We start from the raw sequence: 19,198 nt of genomic DNA on the forward strand, positions 1-19,198 counted from the left end.
AACAAGTAAAAGAATAAAAAAATAAAATAATTATTTCATTAATGTTGATGATAAATGACTAACTAGTGTGAAGTTGTAAAGGTTGTTGATCCAAAGGGCAATAGTAATTTTGCTGAAGGAATTAGTTAAAAATCCACACCTTATTACAGACTTAGTTTGCTTTTAATTTTGCTAATTACAAGTCATGGCTTCACGTTTTGGTTCAAGGCCAATTTTAATAGGTGGGATTCCGTCAGCCCCTGTACCTAACTGATAATTATTTTTAACATCCTTAAAAAGAATGAAATGCAGAGTAAGCCTCAGCTGAATTTGAACTCATTTTGTAAAGAGCCAGCTACTAAACATTTTGCCAAATCTGCTAATGATTCTGCCAGCTCACCACGTTGGTGATGGCTGGAACACCTTTGATCATAGGTCTGCTTGATCAAGTTGTTTAACTTGGGGCTACACAACTCCACAATAATTTTTCCCTTTCAGAAATCTACCCATTCATTTAAATTTAGAAAAAAATATGCTTGTGTCTTTAAATACATTTCAGCTGGTTCTATATTTATTCTTTGATCAGGTTCAACAGACATTAGTATTTGACGAATCAGTTTTGTGTTTTATCTTTGCTTCTGGTCATTTTTGTCGCCTAAATATTTCCAGGGAGATGTGGTACGTTTATTTCACGCTGAACAAGAGAAGTTTTTAACTGGTGATGAATATAAGAAAAGGCAGCACATATTTCTCCGAACAACAGGGAGAACATCAGCTACTGCTGCAACAAGTTCAAAAGCTTTATGGGAGGTTGAGGTAAGTTTTTCTTTTAACCTAACATTTTATGATTGGAGTAGAAATCAGAAGATGTTTAGATAAACAACCTTGTTTTCCAACCTAGCACACATCTAAAACCTCTTTTTCAGCACAAATTATAATTACTTTTCGTTTTTGGATTTGGTTTGCAAGATTCTTTATGTGAGTTCGTGTGTTGAAGCATATTCTGTTGTGTCTGGGGAGAGTCATTTTCTTTTTGTGCCTTATTATGTAACACACTCACCGGTAAAATCTCCACTTTTTTCAAAACTATTGAAAAGGTTGCAAGACGTAACAAAAATTTTAGGACAATAAAAATAAGAAAAAAGTGGAAATTTTACTGGTGAGCGTGTTACATAATAAGGCACAAAAAGAGAATGACTTTCCCCAGATACAACAGAATATAATTACTTTATTATTTCATTTTATTATCTATCTATTTCATTATCTGTCTATTTAAATACAGTTTCATCTTCTATGCCGCATGTTTAGAGAAAAAACTTAAGATCCCTTTGCTCAGTCTAACTCTCCCTCTTTCTCCCTTTTCCCTCTCTTTCATGTTCATTTATTATTGTCATTCTTCATTCATTTATCTAATTTTATCACAGTTTGGCTGACCAAAAACTGTTGGTTATAGCTCTAGTTAAGAATGCAAATTCCCAATTCTATCTCATTGTTATCATTAATGTTTTTTTCACACCGGCTGCCTGAGTCTTTGCTCTTTCATAGTGCACCTGCCCTTCCCAACCCACCACCTGTACCAAAAGTCTCTATCCTCTGACCTCTATCAGATGTCTTTCCCATGAACACTTCCAAAGGCTTAATGTTTCCCCCATCCCTACTTAGGGTTTATTTCCTATGTAATGTAGTGATTATGTAGCACTTAAAATGGTGGTGTAGTGTATGTAGGTTGAAAGCTATTATATGTTTATGAGTTCTTCCAAATGCGAGCTTTCTTTTCAGGTACATGATGCTGCTGTCCCCCATCCCAGGGTCTCATGGGCCCACACCTCTCACACCCTCAGAGTTGGCACACTTAATGTTGGCACACTGAAAGGTGGGTCTGGTGAGATTGTTGAGATGCTTGAACAGAGACGTGTAGATTTGTGCTGCATCCAAGAAGTAAGCTGAAGAGGAAGTCCTGCTAGGTTCCTCACTGTCAAAGAACATAGATATAAGATTTTCTGGGCAGGGAACACTGACAGGTTGGTGGGCGTGGGTATACTTCTCGTATGGGTTGATAAGTTAATCGAGGTATTCAGAGTCTGTGATAGAATACTTAGGATTAGATTAGTGCTGCAACATGGATTAGCAACCATTATCTCGGCTTATGCCCCTCAGCCAGGGCTACCTGATGAACAGAAAGATTAATTTTATGATACCCTCTTGCAGACTACCTTGTCGACGAATGACAGGGATCTTCTCTTTGTGGTTGGCAACTTCAATGGGTATGTTGGACAACATGCAGGGGCTTCCATGGTGTACATGGAAGCTATGGTTTTGGTTCCCACAATGAGGAGGAAACCAGGTTGATGGAGTTCTGTGATGCAAATGATGTTATGGTTTGTAATACCAACTTCCGGAAACCTGCCAGTCACCTAATCACCTACCCAACTGTGGACACACTAGTCGAATTGACTACATCCTCACCAGGAAATGGGTAAGATGGCAACTTATAAATGCCAAAACTTTCCCAAGTGAAGAATGCACTCCACAACATAGATCAGTAGTAAGCAACTTCAGGATCAGGGCTAAATGGATGCCCAAAAGATGACCAGCATGCAGAAAAAGGGTCTGGAAGCTTAAGGATCCTGTGAATGGACGGAGATTTAGAGATGTAATACTCAAAGCTTTTGATGAAACAGAGGAGGATATAGCATCACATGATGTGGAAGACACAAATCCCTTCAGCTAGATTGCACTGCTTGATCTGTAGAAAAGGCGTAGGTAGAAACTCCATAAGATGTAAGCTATGGACATATAAGAGGTGCAGTGGCATGTCAAAGGCACCATTCAAGCATGCCAGTACCACCTGACTGGCCCTTGTGCTAGTGGCAAGTAAAAATCACCCACTACACTCTTGGAGTGGTTGGCATTAGGAAGGGCATCCAGCTGTAGAAACTTTGCCAGATCAAGATTGGAGCCTGGTGCAGCCATCTGGTTCACCAGTCCTCAGTCAAATTGTCCAACCCATGCTAGCATGGAAAGCGGACTTTAAATGATGATGATGATGAGATACATATACCCTGGGTTTTATGGGTATCTGCCAAGTCAGCTGCCAGACGTCGGAGTTTCAATGTGTCCATGCCTAGGGAAGTAAGGCGTTCAGAATATGGCTAATGCCTGATGGAGGGTATTCTCTTGGTTGCACGTCACTGAACGGTTTCCAAAAGACCACTCACCTACATGTTATAACCACTAGCCAACAGACTTACTGCTACTTCATTCTACCTCTCTCCTATCATTATTATGCCAGCTTTTCTTCTCCATGTCCAAATCCACTCAAAATACCTATCTCTCCTCCATAAATCATATATATCTATTTCACACATCCCATAACTGTTGCTCTCTCAAACTTCATTCTTGTTTGTGTTTTAAACTTGTATTATCTTTACTTGTGATGACATTTAAATGGCTTGTTTAATACTGGTATACTTGCTTTGTGTGCTGCATAATACCAGTTATATTTTGGTACTTTAGACAATGTTATTCATTAGTGCTTGGTAGATTGGTACCACTATAGTTTAAGATTCACTTTTATTTTTCATCTTTTTGGCAGATTGTCCACCATGATCCATGCAGAGGTGGAGCTGGTCACTGGAACAGCCTGTACAGATTTAAACATTTAGCAACTGATCAATATTTGGCAGCCGAGGTATGTCTACTCCGTTATATACCGTAAATCCTCAAGTATAATCCACATTTTTTGCCCAAAATTTAAATGTCAAAATCTCTAGTGCATATTATACACGAGGTTAAAAATGAAAATTATTTTCTAAGAAATGTCCAAGTCTCTGTTTGCTGTCTGGCTATGTTTATTCAGACGCATTTTGTGATATCGGGCGTGAAAATGCCTTCAGCTAAGCCTGAAAGCAATGAAGTCATAAAAGAATCATCCATAACTTGCAGTGAACAACATTTATTAAATGTTATTACGGTTATTTCTTTATTTTCTGAAAACTAAATGCACAAAAATGCTACATGTTTGCATTATGTTATATATACAGTAATAATAAAGGCCGTTACTGTATACATTTTTCAAACCAAGGACGTTATATAGACCTCTTTGACTCAAGTTAGAGAAGGGATGCGTATTATACAAGAGGTTTACGTTTTTCAGAGGTACAGCCCCCTAAAATCCCCTGCGTATTATACTCAAGGGCGGACTATACTCAAGGATTTATGGTACTTTTCACTTTTATAGCTAAAAGTATTGTAAATATGGTACCAATTGGAGAAAAATGTTCAAGGGAGAAAACTCTTAAATCCTTTGAATGTAAAATTTCATGAACTCTGATGTAAACATTTCATTATTATTAGGCAGAATCAATTAACATGCTGGGAAAAATGCTTAGGAGCATTTCATCTGTCTTTATGTTCTGAGTTCAAATTTTGCCTAGGTCAGCTTTGCCTTTCATCCTTTCAGAGTGGATAAACACTGGGGTCAATGTAATCAACTAGCACCCACCCCCAAAATTCCAAGCCTTGTGCCTATAGCAGATTATTATTATCTTCACTTAAGGCAGCAAGATGAGAGAATTGTTATCACACTGGGAAAAAATGCTCAGTGGCATTTTGTATGCCTTTATATTCTGAGTTCAGATTCTACCAAAGTTGACTTTACTTTTCATCTTTTCGGGGTTCATAAAATAAGTACCAGTCGACTTACTCTGTCTCCTGAAATTACTGGCCTTGTGCCAAAATTTGAAACTATTATTATTATCATAACTTAGACTAGTGTTTCAAGTTTTCTTAACTTGGCCGATTTATGGTTCTGAGTAGCTGAGTATAGATTCACTCACATCTGGAACTCCACACTTGAATGAAAGTATGTGCTAGTGTTGTTGTTTATGGCAGTCCTGGAATACATACAGTTCCTACATTATAGTTGATTGAGACATATATCCTAAGATTAAGGTCCTGGAATATATAGTATTTCAAAGATGACTGGGGTTTAAACAATACAGCCACTAATATTGGAGCACCAACCGATCGTTAAATGATGATGATGAATGATGATATGGGGATAGAGATATCTAAGAAATTTTTCTTTTCAATTGTCTGTTTTCTAACCCCTTCTAAATTTAGATGAATAATTGTTAGACGGAAGTACAATTTAATTATTAATAAAATACTATTTTTAATGAAACTAGCTGACAGAGTTCTCATTCCCATTCTGCTATAAGTCTGAGATCTTGCACATATCTAAGTAATCAATAAATATATTAACTACTGTGTGACAATTGTAAATAAAATAATTTAAATCTCTATAAATTTTAAATATTTGTTACTTCATATTTTCTGTAATTTCATCATTTCTTTTGTGTCTGTATCTATAATTAATATTTTATAAACTTAAGTACTTTTCTATCTTTGTATATGACTGATAGATAATTGTAATTTATTTTTTTTACAGGTTGATAATGACCCAACAGTGGATTTAATGCGAAACAAACTAAGAGGATTCCTAACTAATCAAGTGTATTGTTTGGTGTCAGTCCCAAATGGTAATGATATTTCGTCTTTGTTTGAGCTTGACCCAACGACCACTATACGTAGTGATTCATTAGTGCCAAGGTAAGTTGTATAAGTCTATTGAGTACTTCACATACCAAATTCTTTACTTGAACCTCATAAGGTAAATTTTACTCGCTGACTTGTTCCATTAACCAAAGGAAACACCTCATTCACATTGCTGACTTCATTATACCAACTGTGTGACTTTAGTAATATTTTATGCCATCATCATTATCATCATTTAACATCCATTGTCCAGTTCTCTATTATCAGTTAGTAATGTGTTTGCCATATATGTTAATTGTATAGTGATTTCTGTTCTGTGAGCAAGTTCTGCTTATTGAAAAAAAGGATCAAATGTGTTGTTAATTGACTAAATCCCAATATGTTACACCTAGGTTTTTGGAATGAGGAGAATGATAATTAATCTCAAAAACTTAATTTTGAGACACTCAACTAGTTGAATCTAATGTAGCATACTATTTTCTATCAAATCCACTCCATGTTTGTCAATTACATAGTAAATATACACAGGGTGATGACCTGGAGAAATCATTTGAGCATAGGACAAAAATACTTTGCAGTATTTGTTTTAGTTCTTTATATTCCAAGTTCAGATCTTGCTGAGGGATCAAATTTGCCTTTTATACTTAATGAGGTTGATGAAATAAAGTTCTTGTCATGTACTGGAGTTCAATATAAACAACCAGTCCCCTCTCACTAACTTTGGTACATTTCACTTCTCAAATTCATAAACTAGATATTTCTCACATTCATAAATAAGATATTTCAATTTCAGCTTTTTCACCAGCTTTGAAGTAAGAAAATACTGTTATTAAAATATGCACAAAGAGTTAAAATTTTTAAAATAATTTGCTATCTTTTATCCTTGTTAGTTTCAAAAAGAAAGAAAAGAGAACCAACACTTAAATTGGTTCACTGTTGTCTGGAGTGAAATATGACCTGAATAGATTAATTATGTAGAACATTTTATATTTATATATAAAAAAGAGAAAACACAGATGTTTTTTCCAGTTGAGTTATTGAACACTGTGTCCTTCTATTTTTGCTGATTGACTCTACATCAGCTACTAATTAATTTAATGTGTAACTTTTCCAAAATACTATTACATGTAGACTACTAATTATGAAAAATTTATCTGTGCTATCTATCTTCGTGTCTATCTGACTAGCTGGTTGTTTTTCTGTCTCTTTGTCAATCAGTTTCCTAATATATATATATGTATATATATCTGATCATCAACACTGTCAGTCTGGGTGCCTGACTCATAGATTCATATCTACATTATGTTTTTATTCTTCTCTTATCCAACTACTTCAATCTTTCCTTCTTTAGAACATGTTGTCATGTTATGTCATATATAGAAAAACTTCTCAGTACTAGTAATACAGTAATGCATACACATATATACACACAAATTCATTGTATGCACATGTCTTAACATATATCTGTGTATATATATGTGTGTGTCTGTGTCTATGTCACCTTCCATGTAAAATGAAATCTTTGCTGAATTAGCTAACAAATAACTTTTTGTCGAGTTCTATTTGTGCCCTTGGAAAAACTACATTTGTATTTAAGTGAAGTGAAATTAACTTCAAAATTTTGAGCCATCTTAAACTCTTTCTGACTGACTTCTTGAATTACTCTCACTAATTTCATCAAGAATTATTCCACAAAGATGCAGTGTTCTAAGAAGATTGAGGTTGATTGTGTGTATATTTCTTCCTTTTGAAAGTGGCAAGCTGACAGACATGTTAGCGCGCCAGGCGAAATGCTTAGCGGTATTTTGTCTGTCGTTACGTTCTGAGTTCAAATTCCTCCGAGGTCAACTTTGCCTTTCATCCTTTCGGGGTCGATAAATAAAGTACCAGTTTCGCACTGCGGTCGATATAATCGACTCAATCCCTTCGTCTGTCCTTGTTTGTCTCCTCTATGTTTAGCCCCTTCTGGGCAGTAAAGGAATGTATATTTCTTCCTTTTATTCATTGAGTTATATTAAAGATTTTTTTCCTTTACAGAATTCAAGCTGATCACAAACAAAGTGACAAAACTCTTTTGTTTAAGTCAAGATTATGAATATGTTGGTATACATGTATGTTGGTGCATGTGTGGATAAAGTTGCACTCATGTGATAGATGTGTATTTCACTTAAGTACACAAGTGTGTGTGTGTGTGTGTGTGTGTGTGTGCTTCATTACTCTTCATGCATTTGTGTGAATGTGCCTTGGTGTATATTCCATATGCTCATATGACTGTGTGCTGTATATAGTCACCAAAGAATCTCAAATGGTAAATCCTGGAATGTTTTACAAATTTTCACTTTACCTCTAATTTATTGTATTTAGAGGATGTGACTCACTATATTTTCTTCTTTTTTTTTGGAGAACCCCAACACTTCTAGAACTTCATGCAAATCTGTTGTTGCATAGCCCAATGCCCCTATGATAACTGATATAAATGAAAATCTGTAACCTGGTTATAAGGGATGTAAATTTCTCATAAATTCACCTTAGGTGTTCTTCTTTTCCACAATTTTATGCAAGACATTTATATCCAAGAGGCAGTTGATCTCTACAACAGTGCATGATTTTTTTTCTCCTTGCTCTATTAAACAATATCTGGCCTATTGTGTTTACACTAGGTTGCTATTTTTAGTAGAAAGTGATACTTTTAAAGATATGGATACATTCAAACTTTGGTGTACTATTGGTGCAGTCATCAAGACAATTCTTCCTATAGACAGCAGTGCAAATTGTTTTGGTGACAATGTCACTAAATGCAGATATTTTTGGACTGCTGCTAATGAAGTGGATATCTTCTACCTTTGTATAGCACAGTCAACATTTTCTGTCACAATGTAGAGGTTTAAAGGTTTTTCTTTCTCCTGTTAAGGCGGCAAGCTGGCAGAAACGTTAGCACGCCGGGCGAAATGCTCAGCAGTATTTCGTCTGTCGCTACGTTCTGAGTTCAAATTCTGCTGAGGTCAACTTTGCCTTTCATCCTTTCGGGGTTGATTACATAAGTACCAGTTACACACTGTGGTCGATATAATCGATTTAATCCGTTTGTCTATCCTTGTTTGTCCCTTCTGTGTTTAGCCCCTTGAAGGTAGTAAAGAAATAGGTGTTTCTTTCTCCTGTTTTTGAAAGCAAAAGCATAGCCTTCTTGATGGTATACAATGTAGATCCAGGACAGATTACTATTCCTATCAACGTTGTCAGTATTCTTTAACATGCACAACATTCTGATACAATAAGTGTTTCTTATCCAAGAGTTCTTCACCTAACTTCATCATTATCATCATCATCGTTTAACGTCCGCTTTCCATGCTAGCATGGGTTGGACGGTTTGACTGGGGTCTGGGAAGCCAGAAGGCTGCACCAGGCCCAGTCTGATCTGGCAGTGTTTCTACAGATGGATGCCCTTCCTAATGCCAACCACTCCGTGAGTGTAGTGGGTGCTTTTTATGTGCCACCGGCACAGGTGCCAGGCGAGGCTGGCAACAGCCACAATTGGTTGGTGTTTTTTATGTGCCACCAGCAAGGAGGCCAGTCAGGGCAGCGCTGGCATCAGCCACGTTCGGATGGCTCTTTTATGTGCCACCAGCACTAGTATCACAACTACAATTTCCATTGATTTTTGAGCGATTTCGATTATTTTTGCTGTTAATATATATACATGATATACTCATTTCTTTTTTTGCAAATCAGTAAGTGTTGTTTAAGTGTGATGATACAGCACTCAAAAGCTGCCGAGCCTGTTCTTATGCCTTTGTCTCCACTTTTCCATTTAGCATAAGTTCCTTTAAATGTAACTATTGATGTGGATGTTACCAGTAGATTTTAGTGGCTTCTAAGTCCTGATGTCCAAAATGTAGATTTCTTCAAGCTTCCGATCTGCTAGCACAAGCACTGAAAAAACGTTGTGAGACATGATCCTATTGAAGAGAGGCAACACTGCTTTCTGTTTCCTCTGAATATATGGAAGCATTCTTTTGTTACTGCCTTTACACACAGCACCAACATATGCAATATTCTGTCTGTTTGCCTGTCTATGTATGTATGTATGTATATATGTGTGTGTGTATGTGTGCGTTTATATATGTCAACATGTGTGTATATAACTGACATAACATCTTGTTTTTCCTTGTTTGACTGGAAAAGCAGTTGAAAGATCTCTTAACCAGTTTAATGTTATACTATTCGTATTGTTTTTATCTGCACATATGGTTTGTATAGAATACTGAATATATTAATTATTCTATATTAAAGGAAGAAGAAGGCTTATCTAAGGTTTACCCCATGCTTGTAATCCTCTTCACAGTTGTGGAGTTAATACAGAGCAAATGTTAATATGTCAGTAGATGAATACTACAAATGGAAGTTGAATCTGAATTTAGTTTGTAGGCTATACATTTGTAATAGACAAGCTTAAGAGAAACATAGCTGTTACTATTAAAGGAACTGGAATTTATGAAGAGTGGTAGTAGTTATGTAGACATGGATTATGCTATAAGCACCTATATTGCCTTGTTTGTCATTCATTTTGATTTACATAATTTATTGAATTCTAGTTTTGTATAAATTAGACCACTTATTTTTTGATTTTGTAATGGTTTATAAAAACGTACTTCTTTCAATATAACCAGAGGTCTATCTATTTGCTAATTAAAAATTGACTTTTCTACTGTCATTAATTCTAAGGTGTATTTTGATAAGCTTTCCAAGTATTTATTTATTTTAAATAAAAATCCTTGAAGTATGAATAAACTCTTTCAATAAAGGTATTGTTAGATGTGCTAATTGAATTAATGCCTTACCATACTACTGTTACTACTACTACTATTATGACTACAAGTATCAAGGATGACTTGGTAGCATGTACCATGCTTTTGATAATTGTTTCAAGTGCCAATATAGCCGTGAACAAATATCTTCTCAACCTCCCATCATTGACCCAACAGAATATTCAGGATGTAGCAGTTGAAGGGAGAGGTGGTTGTACCAGCACTTGGCTGGTAGTCATTTCAGCTGAGTAAACTAGAGCAATGGAATTGAAGTACCTTGCTGAAGAACCAATTCATTGCCTGATCCAGGCATTGAAACCATGATCTCACTCTAACCTCTGGACCATGTACCTTTATTGATGTCTATCTAATCCAGTTATAATGGAGTTGACAATCTTCTACTTGTTCATGTAATTTTATAAGTTATAGTGATGACACCCAAGAATTAACAGACCAAGTAGGATGGAAAATGATCTTTAATATTAATATATTTTATAATATAAGGCTGTTAATATGTTCCCTGGGTCTTTGGTCACATTTAAATTTCTTGTCTCAGGAAAAATGATTTTTCATCTATTTCATAGAATTAATCAAATTGATTTTATTACATTTTGTTGTAACTGGATTGGGTGTCTGTACTTTCATCATATGTGTTCATGTTAATACCTCGTAATTTTATTTTGTTCATTTTAAGAAGCAGAACATATTCATTAGTTTATTGATTTAGTGGAGTAGTTGTGGTGAACTAACAGTTTTTGATTCTAATTATTTCAACAATTAAATTTTCATTGGAGAAACAAAAAGTGACGTCACATAATGGTGGCCTAAATCCTACAAAGAATGTTGCTAAAAATATTGAAGTTTATAACTTAGAAAGTGTTATCTTTTCCAAAATCACAAAATTGTCACTTGAAAAAGAAGTATAATTTTGCTATTAATATTAGGTTTGTATGTAAATTGCAGAATGGACTTAGTAGGCTGTAGATTGGCACAATCATTTAAGTATTAGATAAAATGCTTGCAATATTTATTTACTGACTTTTATGTTCTGTGTTCAAATCCCTCTGAGGTGATCTTTACTTTTCATCCTTCCAAAATCAATAAGATATTGCTCCAGTCAAGTCCTAGGATGGATTTTGATATTTTTTTATAAAGCATCCGAGAAGTGAATGCAATTATAATAGAAAACTAAGACAAACTTAAATTTGCAAATCTTTTCCTTTCAGCCTCACCCTTTCACCAGTATTACTGTCACCTAGCTATTCTTATCGCTATCTGATAATACTCCCTATTATCACCTTCTTTCCAGATTTTTCAATCTTGTCTCTTAGCCTTTACCACCCTGTCAACTATATCACTGCATTACCATATCACTTCCAGTTGTGCTGGAACATTTCCCCAGCCATGTGTTTAATCAGTACCTCTGAGCAGGTTGTTTCATAGATATTTCCTGTTGTCATCTATGCTACAGATATCTAGATTTTTCTTCCTAGTCATTTGCATCAATTAGGATTTCTCTAAATCTATTCCCAATTGTGCAATCTTTTATTTTCTGTATCTTCTCTGTATCATTTTCAATTTCAGTGGCAGCCTAGCTGACTCTGAAGTTGCTAGACACTAATCTATATTATGTTGTACACTCTTCACCTGAAAATATATTCCCATTTACAATAGCCCTTCTGTCCTGTTTCCTGATGAGAAAAAAATTTGTCTGACTTGCGTGTTCACCAGATTGGTAAATGATGAGGTTCCAGGCTGGTTTTTTAAAACTGGTGTTTCAAATTGTAGAATTTGTTGCATCACAGTCTTCCAGGAGTCTTACACCCATGTCATTTCTTGAACCATATCCCTAGTCTCTATGTATGTCAGAGAAGCTATCAGCATGTTGGCCAACTTATCTGAAGTTGCTTACTATGATTATGAAGGCACTGTCAGTTGTCGTTGAGGTAGTCTGCAGGTTCTCATAGAAGCTGTCTCCTTCCATTCTTCTGTCAACTCAGCATGCAGAGCTTATGCAGAAATAACCACCCTGTTGAGTTATCTATAAGTAGTCTCATCTTACTTATTCTGCTGTACACCCTGTCTACCTCACATCCATTTCTTGGCTAACTCTATGCCTACTCCACACCTATTGACACTATTACTCACCCAGAAAAGTTTGAGTCACTGTGTCTTGTGTTTGAGGAATATGGTTGAGGATCCTTTCCATCTTACTTCTTGCACACAGCACACATTTACTTGTCACCACTCTAGTATTTCAAGAACCTTACCTGACCTAACTTTCATCATGTTTATGTGTGTGTGTGTGTGTGTGTAGTGATGTAGATGATGAGAAATACCAGTCTGAAGAAGGTTGAGGTGAAAGACATAAGATTGGCTCAGGAAGGAGAATAGAATAGAAAGTAGTGGGATTATGTGCAAGGAGTAGGAGCAGTTGAGAGTGAGATATAGGGATACATAAGGAGCTAAAGTAGATGGATCATGATGGTATGTATGGAAGGATATTGGAATGATAGCTGATAAGTGAGTTGTTTAGAGAGAGGGAAGGAAGGGAATAGTGCCTTGTATGTACAAGCATAACCAAGTACATTTAGAATATTAATTTTGCTGTAATGAATGGATCTTTTTGTGCACAAAACACCAATCATCTCAGTCTTTGTCATCTCATCCATAAGGCTCAGCATCTTCATTTCAGCCTTCAGTACTTTGTCCCATATCTTCCTGGTTTTCCCTCTTCCATGAGTTCCTTCTATTTTCAGCCATCAGCACTTCTTTATGCAGCTGTCCTCATCCACATACATCACATGACCAGCTCTCTCTCTTGCTCACATCTGATTCCTCGTATGCCTAACTTTTCTCTCCATACATTTGCACTTTGTTGTACATGCACACTAACATTGCACATCCAGTAGAGCATACTAGCTTCATTCCTCTCTAGTCTCCACATGTCCTCTGCATTCAGGGCTCATGTCTCACTACCATGTAGCATTCGTGTGTGTATATATCTAATCACATACAGTAGGCATACGCAACTCACCTAAATTCTCTCAACTTTGCTGCAAATTAGGCTTTTAGTATGAACCAACAACAGAGCTTCAACATTGTTATTCAATCTGCTAGAAAATATAACCAAATAACCCTCAAATCACACCATACCATCTTAAAAAAGGTACCACAGATTGATTAATGCAACTTTAGTCATTATGAAATAAATTGGGTGACTATTGTTGAAATACCTTTGGTCACAAGGCTGATCATAGCTCTGACCAACAACTTTTTTATTACTATCAGCCTGACATCCTTCCAAATCGATGCTCCTCATAATATATATGAAGTAACATACAGTAACTTTTTATAGTGGAACTAACTCCTTAGTCACAACTCACTTGTAACAGTTACAACTACTAAATAGTGAATCCCATTCTTTTAATGTTCAGTCTTCTATAATTAAAATTGTAACTCAGCACATTTAACCTTCTGATGACGACTTCAGCATGTCATATATGCTAATTTAGGTTAATAGTTTGAATGCTTTGTCTCCTCTCTCAAAGTTAATGATGGGTCATTAGCAACTATGAAAAACTCATATGAATTATATTTTGAATTAAAAGCAGCTCTGATAATGTAAACATCATCAGTTGCACATACATAGTGTATATGTTTTGTTTATTTGCTAGTTTGTTACAGGATAGCATCCTGGGAAAGCCTCCTACATGACACTGGGTGTTAAGAACTCTGAATGTCCCAGACCAGGCAAGACAACTTGCCCCGGGATGAGAAAGAATGATCGATATTAATATTTCACTATTATTGTAGCTCTTCAGTGACCAAGTACTCAACACACCTCAGAACGAAATGAATCACTAGTCTGGGGCATATATACGAATAATGTGAAATCTATTTGCTGATGTGCCGAGGCATGGCAATGCCATTCAAGAATTTGAATCTGGAGATCTCCATTTCCAGCAACCTAGAGGTCACTTCCCAGTGGTGTCGGGCATCAACAAAGAGCCCTCGACTACAACAAGATGACCAAAGTTTTTTTTTTCTTCCAAGGTCTCGGGTCTCCCACCCCTAAGCCCTAGACCATCACCTAATCACCCTTACCTGTCTTGTTGCTTAACAACAACAACAACAACAACAAGGCATCATCATCATCATTGTTCGACCGTGGTCGAGACAATGGAATTTACCATGCTACGCCAGACTTCACGGTCCATCATGGCATTACGGAGGTCCTGTTGCTGGATGCCTGTATCCCTGGAGATTACATCAGGGTAGGAGAGTGTGCGCCCTCTGGTATTGCGAGTAGATGGCTTCCAGAGGAGAAGAGTAGAAATTACCTCTTTTTCAGCTCTACAACAATGTCCAGCAAACTGGACTCTCCTACCTTTCACAAGAGATGATGCAGGTGGTAGTTTCCCATATATTTGTACTTTGGTTGGATGACGCTTCCACGAGAGATTTTGAGCTCTCATAAGGAGGCGAATGTAAGTTCCATCCAACCGCCTCTCAAGCTTCTTTGATAACGTCCAGGTTTCTGAGCCATATAGTAGAATTGGTTCGACTGCGGCTTTGAATATTTCAAGTTTGAAGTCTCTACTTAGATTTGATGACCAAACTTGAAATATTCAAACAAGGCATAGCAATTGTGAAACAAAATTGAATTTCAAATTAAAAGCAGCTCTAATAATGTAAGCATTGTCAGTTTCACATACATAGTGTGTGTGTTTTGTTTAGGCACCAATGTATGTTTTGTTTATAGGCAAGCTGTCTCAGCTAGTCTGGGACAGTCAGTGTTTTTTAACATTTAGTGTCATGTATGGCTCTTTCCCAGGATGCTATCCTGCAACAGATTGGCACATAAACAAAATACGCTGTGAATGTGTGACTAATAATGTTTATATAAATTACACTCTTGTGATATATGTATGAGTTTTTGGTTTGTGTACGTTTGCGTGTGCAAACATTGATATCAAGAAATGTATTTTGTATTAAAAAAGAATAAAAATTCCTCATGTGTGCCAGAGCTACAGCACCATTCCATTCATCCTTGCAAGAAAAATTAAAATGAAGTATTTGTTTCCTTCTTTTGACCCATCCTCCTCCTTTTACAATTTAAGAATTTGACAAGTAGTTCTCCATTTGTGCAAAATAAAAGTTTATAATAAAGAATTTATCTTCAGTGTCTTTTACATTGAAACTTCATTATATGTGTGTATACCTTCCAATTTTAATCTTGCTTTTTTTGCAGTTACAAGTTAGGTTCCCCAATGGAAAGGTCTGATTTATTTTGTTTGTTTTTACTTTAGCTTTCATATCTCTTGTTTTATTTAGCTTAATTTTCCCATGGAAGAATATTGCATGCCATTTATTCAAGAAGAAACCTTTACCAATATCTTGTCATTCAGTTTCTCTTCATCAAAGGCTTTGAATTTAATTCAAGGCTCCCTGATAAAATATTGCCCTGTTAAACTATTAACACAGTGTTTTTCAACTGGGTTGCTATGGAATATTCAGTGGGGGCCACAAATAGTGGCCTTGCAATGACACAAGATCTTCAAATCTGCTACACAGACACATAACAGAATTTTAAAAATTGATAACGTTAAAACAAATGTCTGAAACTTGTTGCAAAAGTATAAATTAGGGATGCTTAGATACTGTTATGGGACATGAGAAGGCATTACTGGGACAAAGTTGAAAAACACTGTATTAACATTAATAGTAGCATGAGCTATACCTAGTAATAAACTTCAATGTGGCCTCTGTCTTTATATTCTAGTGCCCACTAATAGATACACACCTGATATATTATATACTTATATCTATAATGGCTGGTAATGTTTAATTTGATATGTAATGGAACTAATTTTGCCTGCTGTAACTTTTCCTTCAAACAATGGCTGCAATAGCCTTCTCTTAGATATATTTCCCAATTTTTCTCTCTCTCTCCCTTTTTATTTCTTTCACTCTCACTCTCTCCTTATCTATCTTTTCTCTTTCTTCCTCTCACTCACATACATAAACACTTTTCTAAACAAACAGCTGCTTTTAGTTATCACATTATGTATGTAATATTTATTATACATGTGAAAGGTTAGATACATCGCTATCACTGCTGGTTTTAAAAATTCTTCTCTTGTGTCATTCTGAACGTTGTTTCTATGTATAAAGATTTTAACATTTGAGGAATTGTGTCTAAAACATGTGTGAATTAAAAACGAAATTTGTTATAAGAGATAAGTATTAAAAAGAAAAGGTAAGAGGTTTTAGATATACAAGGCTAGGATTACTTCAGATATGATTATTAAACTGAGTGAGGTCCACTGAAACATTGTAAGCTATCAATGGTACCAAATTGAGAAAGAATAACATTCAGTCATTCATTGATAAGATCTACATACTTTGTTCAGCATATAGGGAATTTGAATTCTTCTCTGATTTCAGATCAGTAAAAATATTAGAAAGAAACTTTTTGTCCTTTTATTTACTTGTAGGGATGTTACAGATGAGATTTATCTGTATCCTATTTAAATTTTCTCTTTGGTCATAAAGAAGCAAGATTAAATTTTATAATTATTTTAAACTAATTATAAACTTTAAACAATGTATCCACATTTTCAATTTTGTACTTAACCCCGTTAAAGTATCTCAAAGGATTTTGAAAAGGGCATGAATTTCACAGAATCTCATCTCTTTTCTCCCATTGATACGAGGATTTGTACTGACATGTGAATTAAACAGGATATTCCTTGATAATTTTTCTACGACTGAAGATTTTAATTGTAAAAGATATTTACAAATACACAGACAACTAACAAGACTGAAACCCTCTTCTTAAGCATGTTCCTTCACATCCTTCACACAACATACTTAATAGGGTCTAAATCTCCTAAGTGGTTCACACATAACTGCTGCAACTGCAGAAGCAATGAGTGTAACTAAACAATACACCACCACCAACACCAAAACAGGCATTCATCTCTTTCAACTGGATGTCTTTAACTCATACCACAATTTACTAGTTATGCAGAATGCTCCAACCTATCACTCCTCAGTCATGGGGGCTCTGTAATTTGTAGCTCTACAGAGCAAGCAATGTGGAATTGAATGTGAGAACTTTCATACTTGTTGATTCAACTCCACATTGCTTCCCTCTCCACTCCACATCTCTCTCCACTGTGTACACAATAATGTCATATACAAAAATACCTTTACTTCAAATGAATAAAACCATTGGTTGTGACAATGTTCCTTATATTGTCACCAGACAGTCCACCCTAGAGTTAGTTCTTATCCGTATCCTTAAGTCTACCTCTCTCTTTATAGAAACCTATCTTGATCTTGAGAAACATACTACGGTGTGTCTGATCTCCAATAAAAAAAAAACCTCATTGACCCTGCTGACTATTGGCTTTTCACTCATTTCCAACATCTCAAAAGGATAGAGTCAGTCATTAATACTCTGAGTCTCTCTTCTTTCTTAGTGACTACAAGTCTGACTTTTGTAGAGTCAGATCTGATCTCTTACTAGAAGTCTCTTATACAAGGTTGTTACTCGATGTAAGCAAAGAAATTGACTGTGTCTGTTACATGAATCTCCTTGCTAAGCTTCCCTCATATAGGCTCTATCAAACTCTTATCTTGTGGGTCAGAAACTTCCATTCCGATCACACTATTACAGTGTGTGCTGATTGAGCTCTCTCCAACCCAAATTCTATAAATTTTGTGTCCCAAGGTTTGATTACATTACCCACACATTCTATCTCTCTCTCTATCTTGTTGTCACCTTCAACAATGGTAACTCCATAACCATCCTCTTATAGCTGTGATCCAATACTTTCTATACACCTCACATTAAACTTGCACTGGCTTTATAAACAAAATTTAAGACATTTTCCACAGGACATAACCATCATAACTCTTTCAACAAAGCTACAATATGTGCATATCAAGGGATAAAAACCCTTCTATCTCACTCCTGGACAGCATAAAATTAAAACTCTCAAAATTCCTACAAATACTCGACCCCCAACAATCATAAATGAGCATTCCTGCTGATCTCATATTCATAACATAGCAAAAATTGCATTCCAATGATAAGTTTTCCTATTTAGGGCCAAAATATTGACTTCACACAAAACAGTAACAGAACAGAGGAGTGGCAGACATCTCACCAGCCTCAGATTGAATACGAAGGTCATTAGCACAGCTCCTTCCTTTTAATTAAACCATAAAAATTTCAAGCATCTTTATTGTAGTCATCTGTTGATCCATATTCAACTTTTATACACATTGTAACATTGTATATTGAACATGCATATACAGCATGATATTTCCATAATTCTTATTGCAGTGTAAAAACTTCATTCTACATGAACTTTTAGTTCAGTTTTGTACATCATCATTTAATCATCATTTAACGTCTGCTTTCCATGCTAGCTTGGGTTGGACGATTTGACTGAGGTCTGGCGAACCAGACTCCAATCTGATCTGGCAGAGTTTCTACAGCTGGATGCCTTTCCTAATGCCAACCACTCCTAGAGTGTAGTGGGTGCTTTTTACGTGCCACCAGCACGAGGGCCAGTTTGGTGGTACTGGCAACGGCCACGCCCAAATGGTGCTTTTTACGTGCCACCTGCACAGGAGCCAGTCCTGCGGCACTGGCGATGACATTGTATATATTTTGCATTGCCAGTTACATTACATAAAAAGATGTATTAAAGAAAAGCAAATCCTAGTTGGAGTTCTCTTTACACTAACTTTTATCTCTGATACCACTCCTATCTCAAACTTTACTCTTAGCACAATGATAATCATTCTATATTTCATAAGGAATAAAGTCTGTTTGG

At 35.9% G+C, this 19,198-nt stretch overlaps 1 protein-coding gene across 12 annotated transcripts in view; it reads left to right on the plus strand.

Annotated features, from left to right (window-relative positions):
- Nucleotides 1-19,198, plus strand: part of LOC115222534 (inositol 1,4,5-trisphosphate receptor type 1) — a 324,840-nt gene that overhangs the window by 157,937 nt on the left and 147,705 nt on the right. For 7 of the 12 annotated variants that reach the window (XM_036500553.1, XM_036500548.1, XM_036500552.1 and 4 more), the window contains exons 8-11: nucleotides 649-795; nucleotides 3,575-3,670; nucleotides 5,432-5,592; nucleotides 15,598-15,624. In XM_036500553.1, the coding sequence (XP_036356446.1) occupies nucleotides 649-795; nucleotides 3,575-3,670; nucleotides 5,432-5,592; nucleotides 15,598-15,624 (431 nt within the window). The remainder of the gene's footprint in view (nucleotides 1-648; nucleotides 796-3,574; nucleotides 3,671-5,431; nucleotides 5,593-15,597; nucleotides 15,625-19,198) is intronic. The other 5 variants (XM_036500549.1, XM_036500551.1, XM_029792836.2 and 2 more) reach the window with 1 other exon arrangement.

This window comes from Octopus sinensis, linkage group LG2, assembly GCF_006345805.1.
Source record: "Octopus sinensis linkage group LG2, ASM634580v1, whole genome shotgun sequence".
NCBI lineage: Eukaryota > Metazoa > Mollusca > Cephalopoda > Octopoda > Octopodidae > Octopus > Octopus sinensis.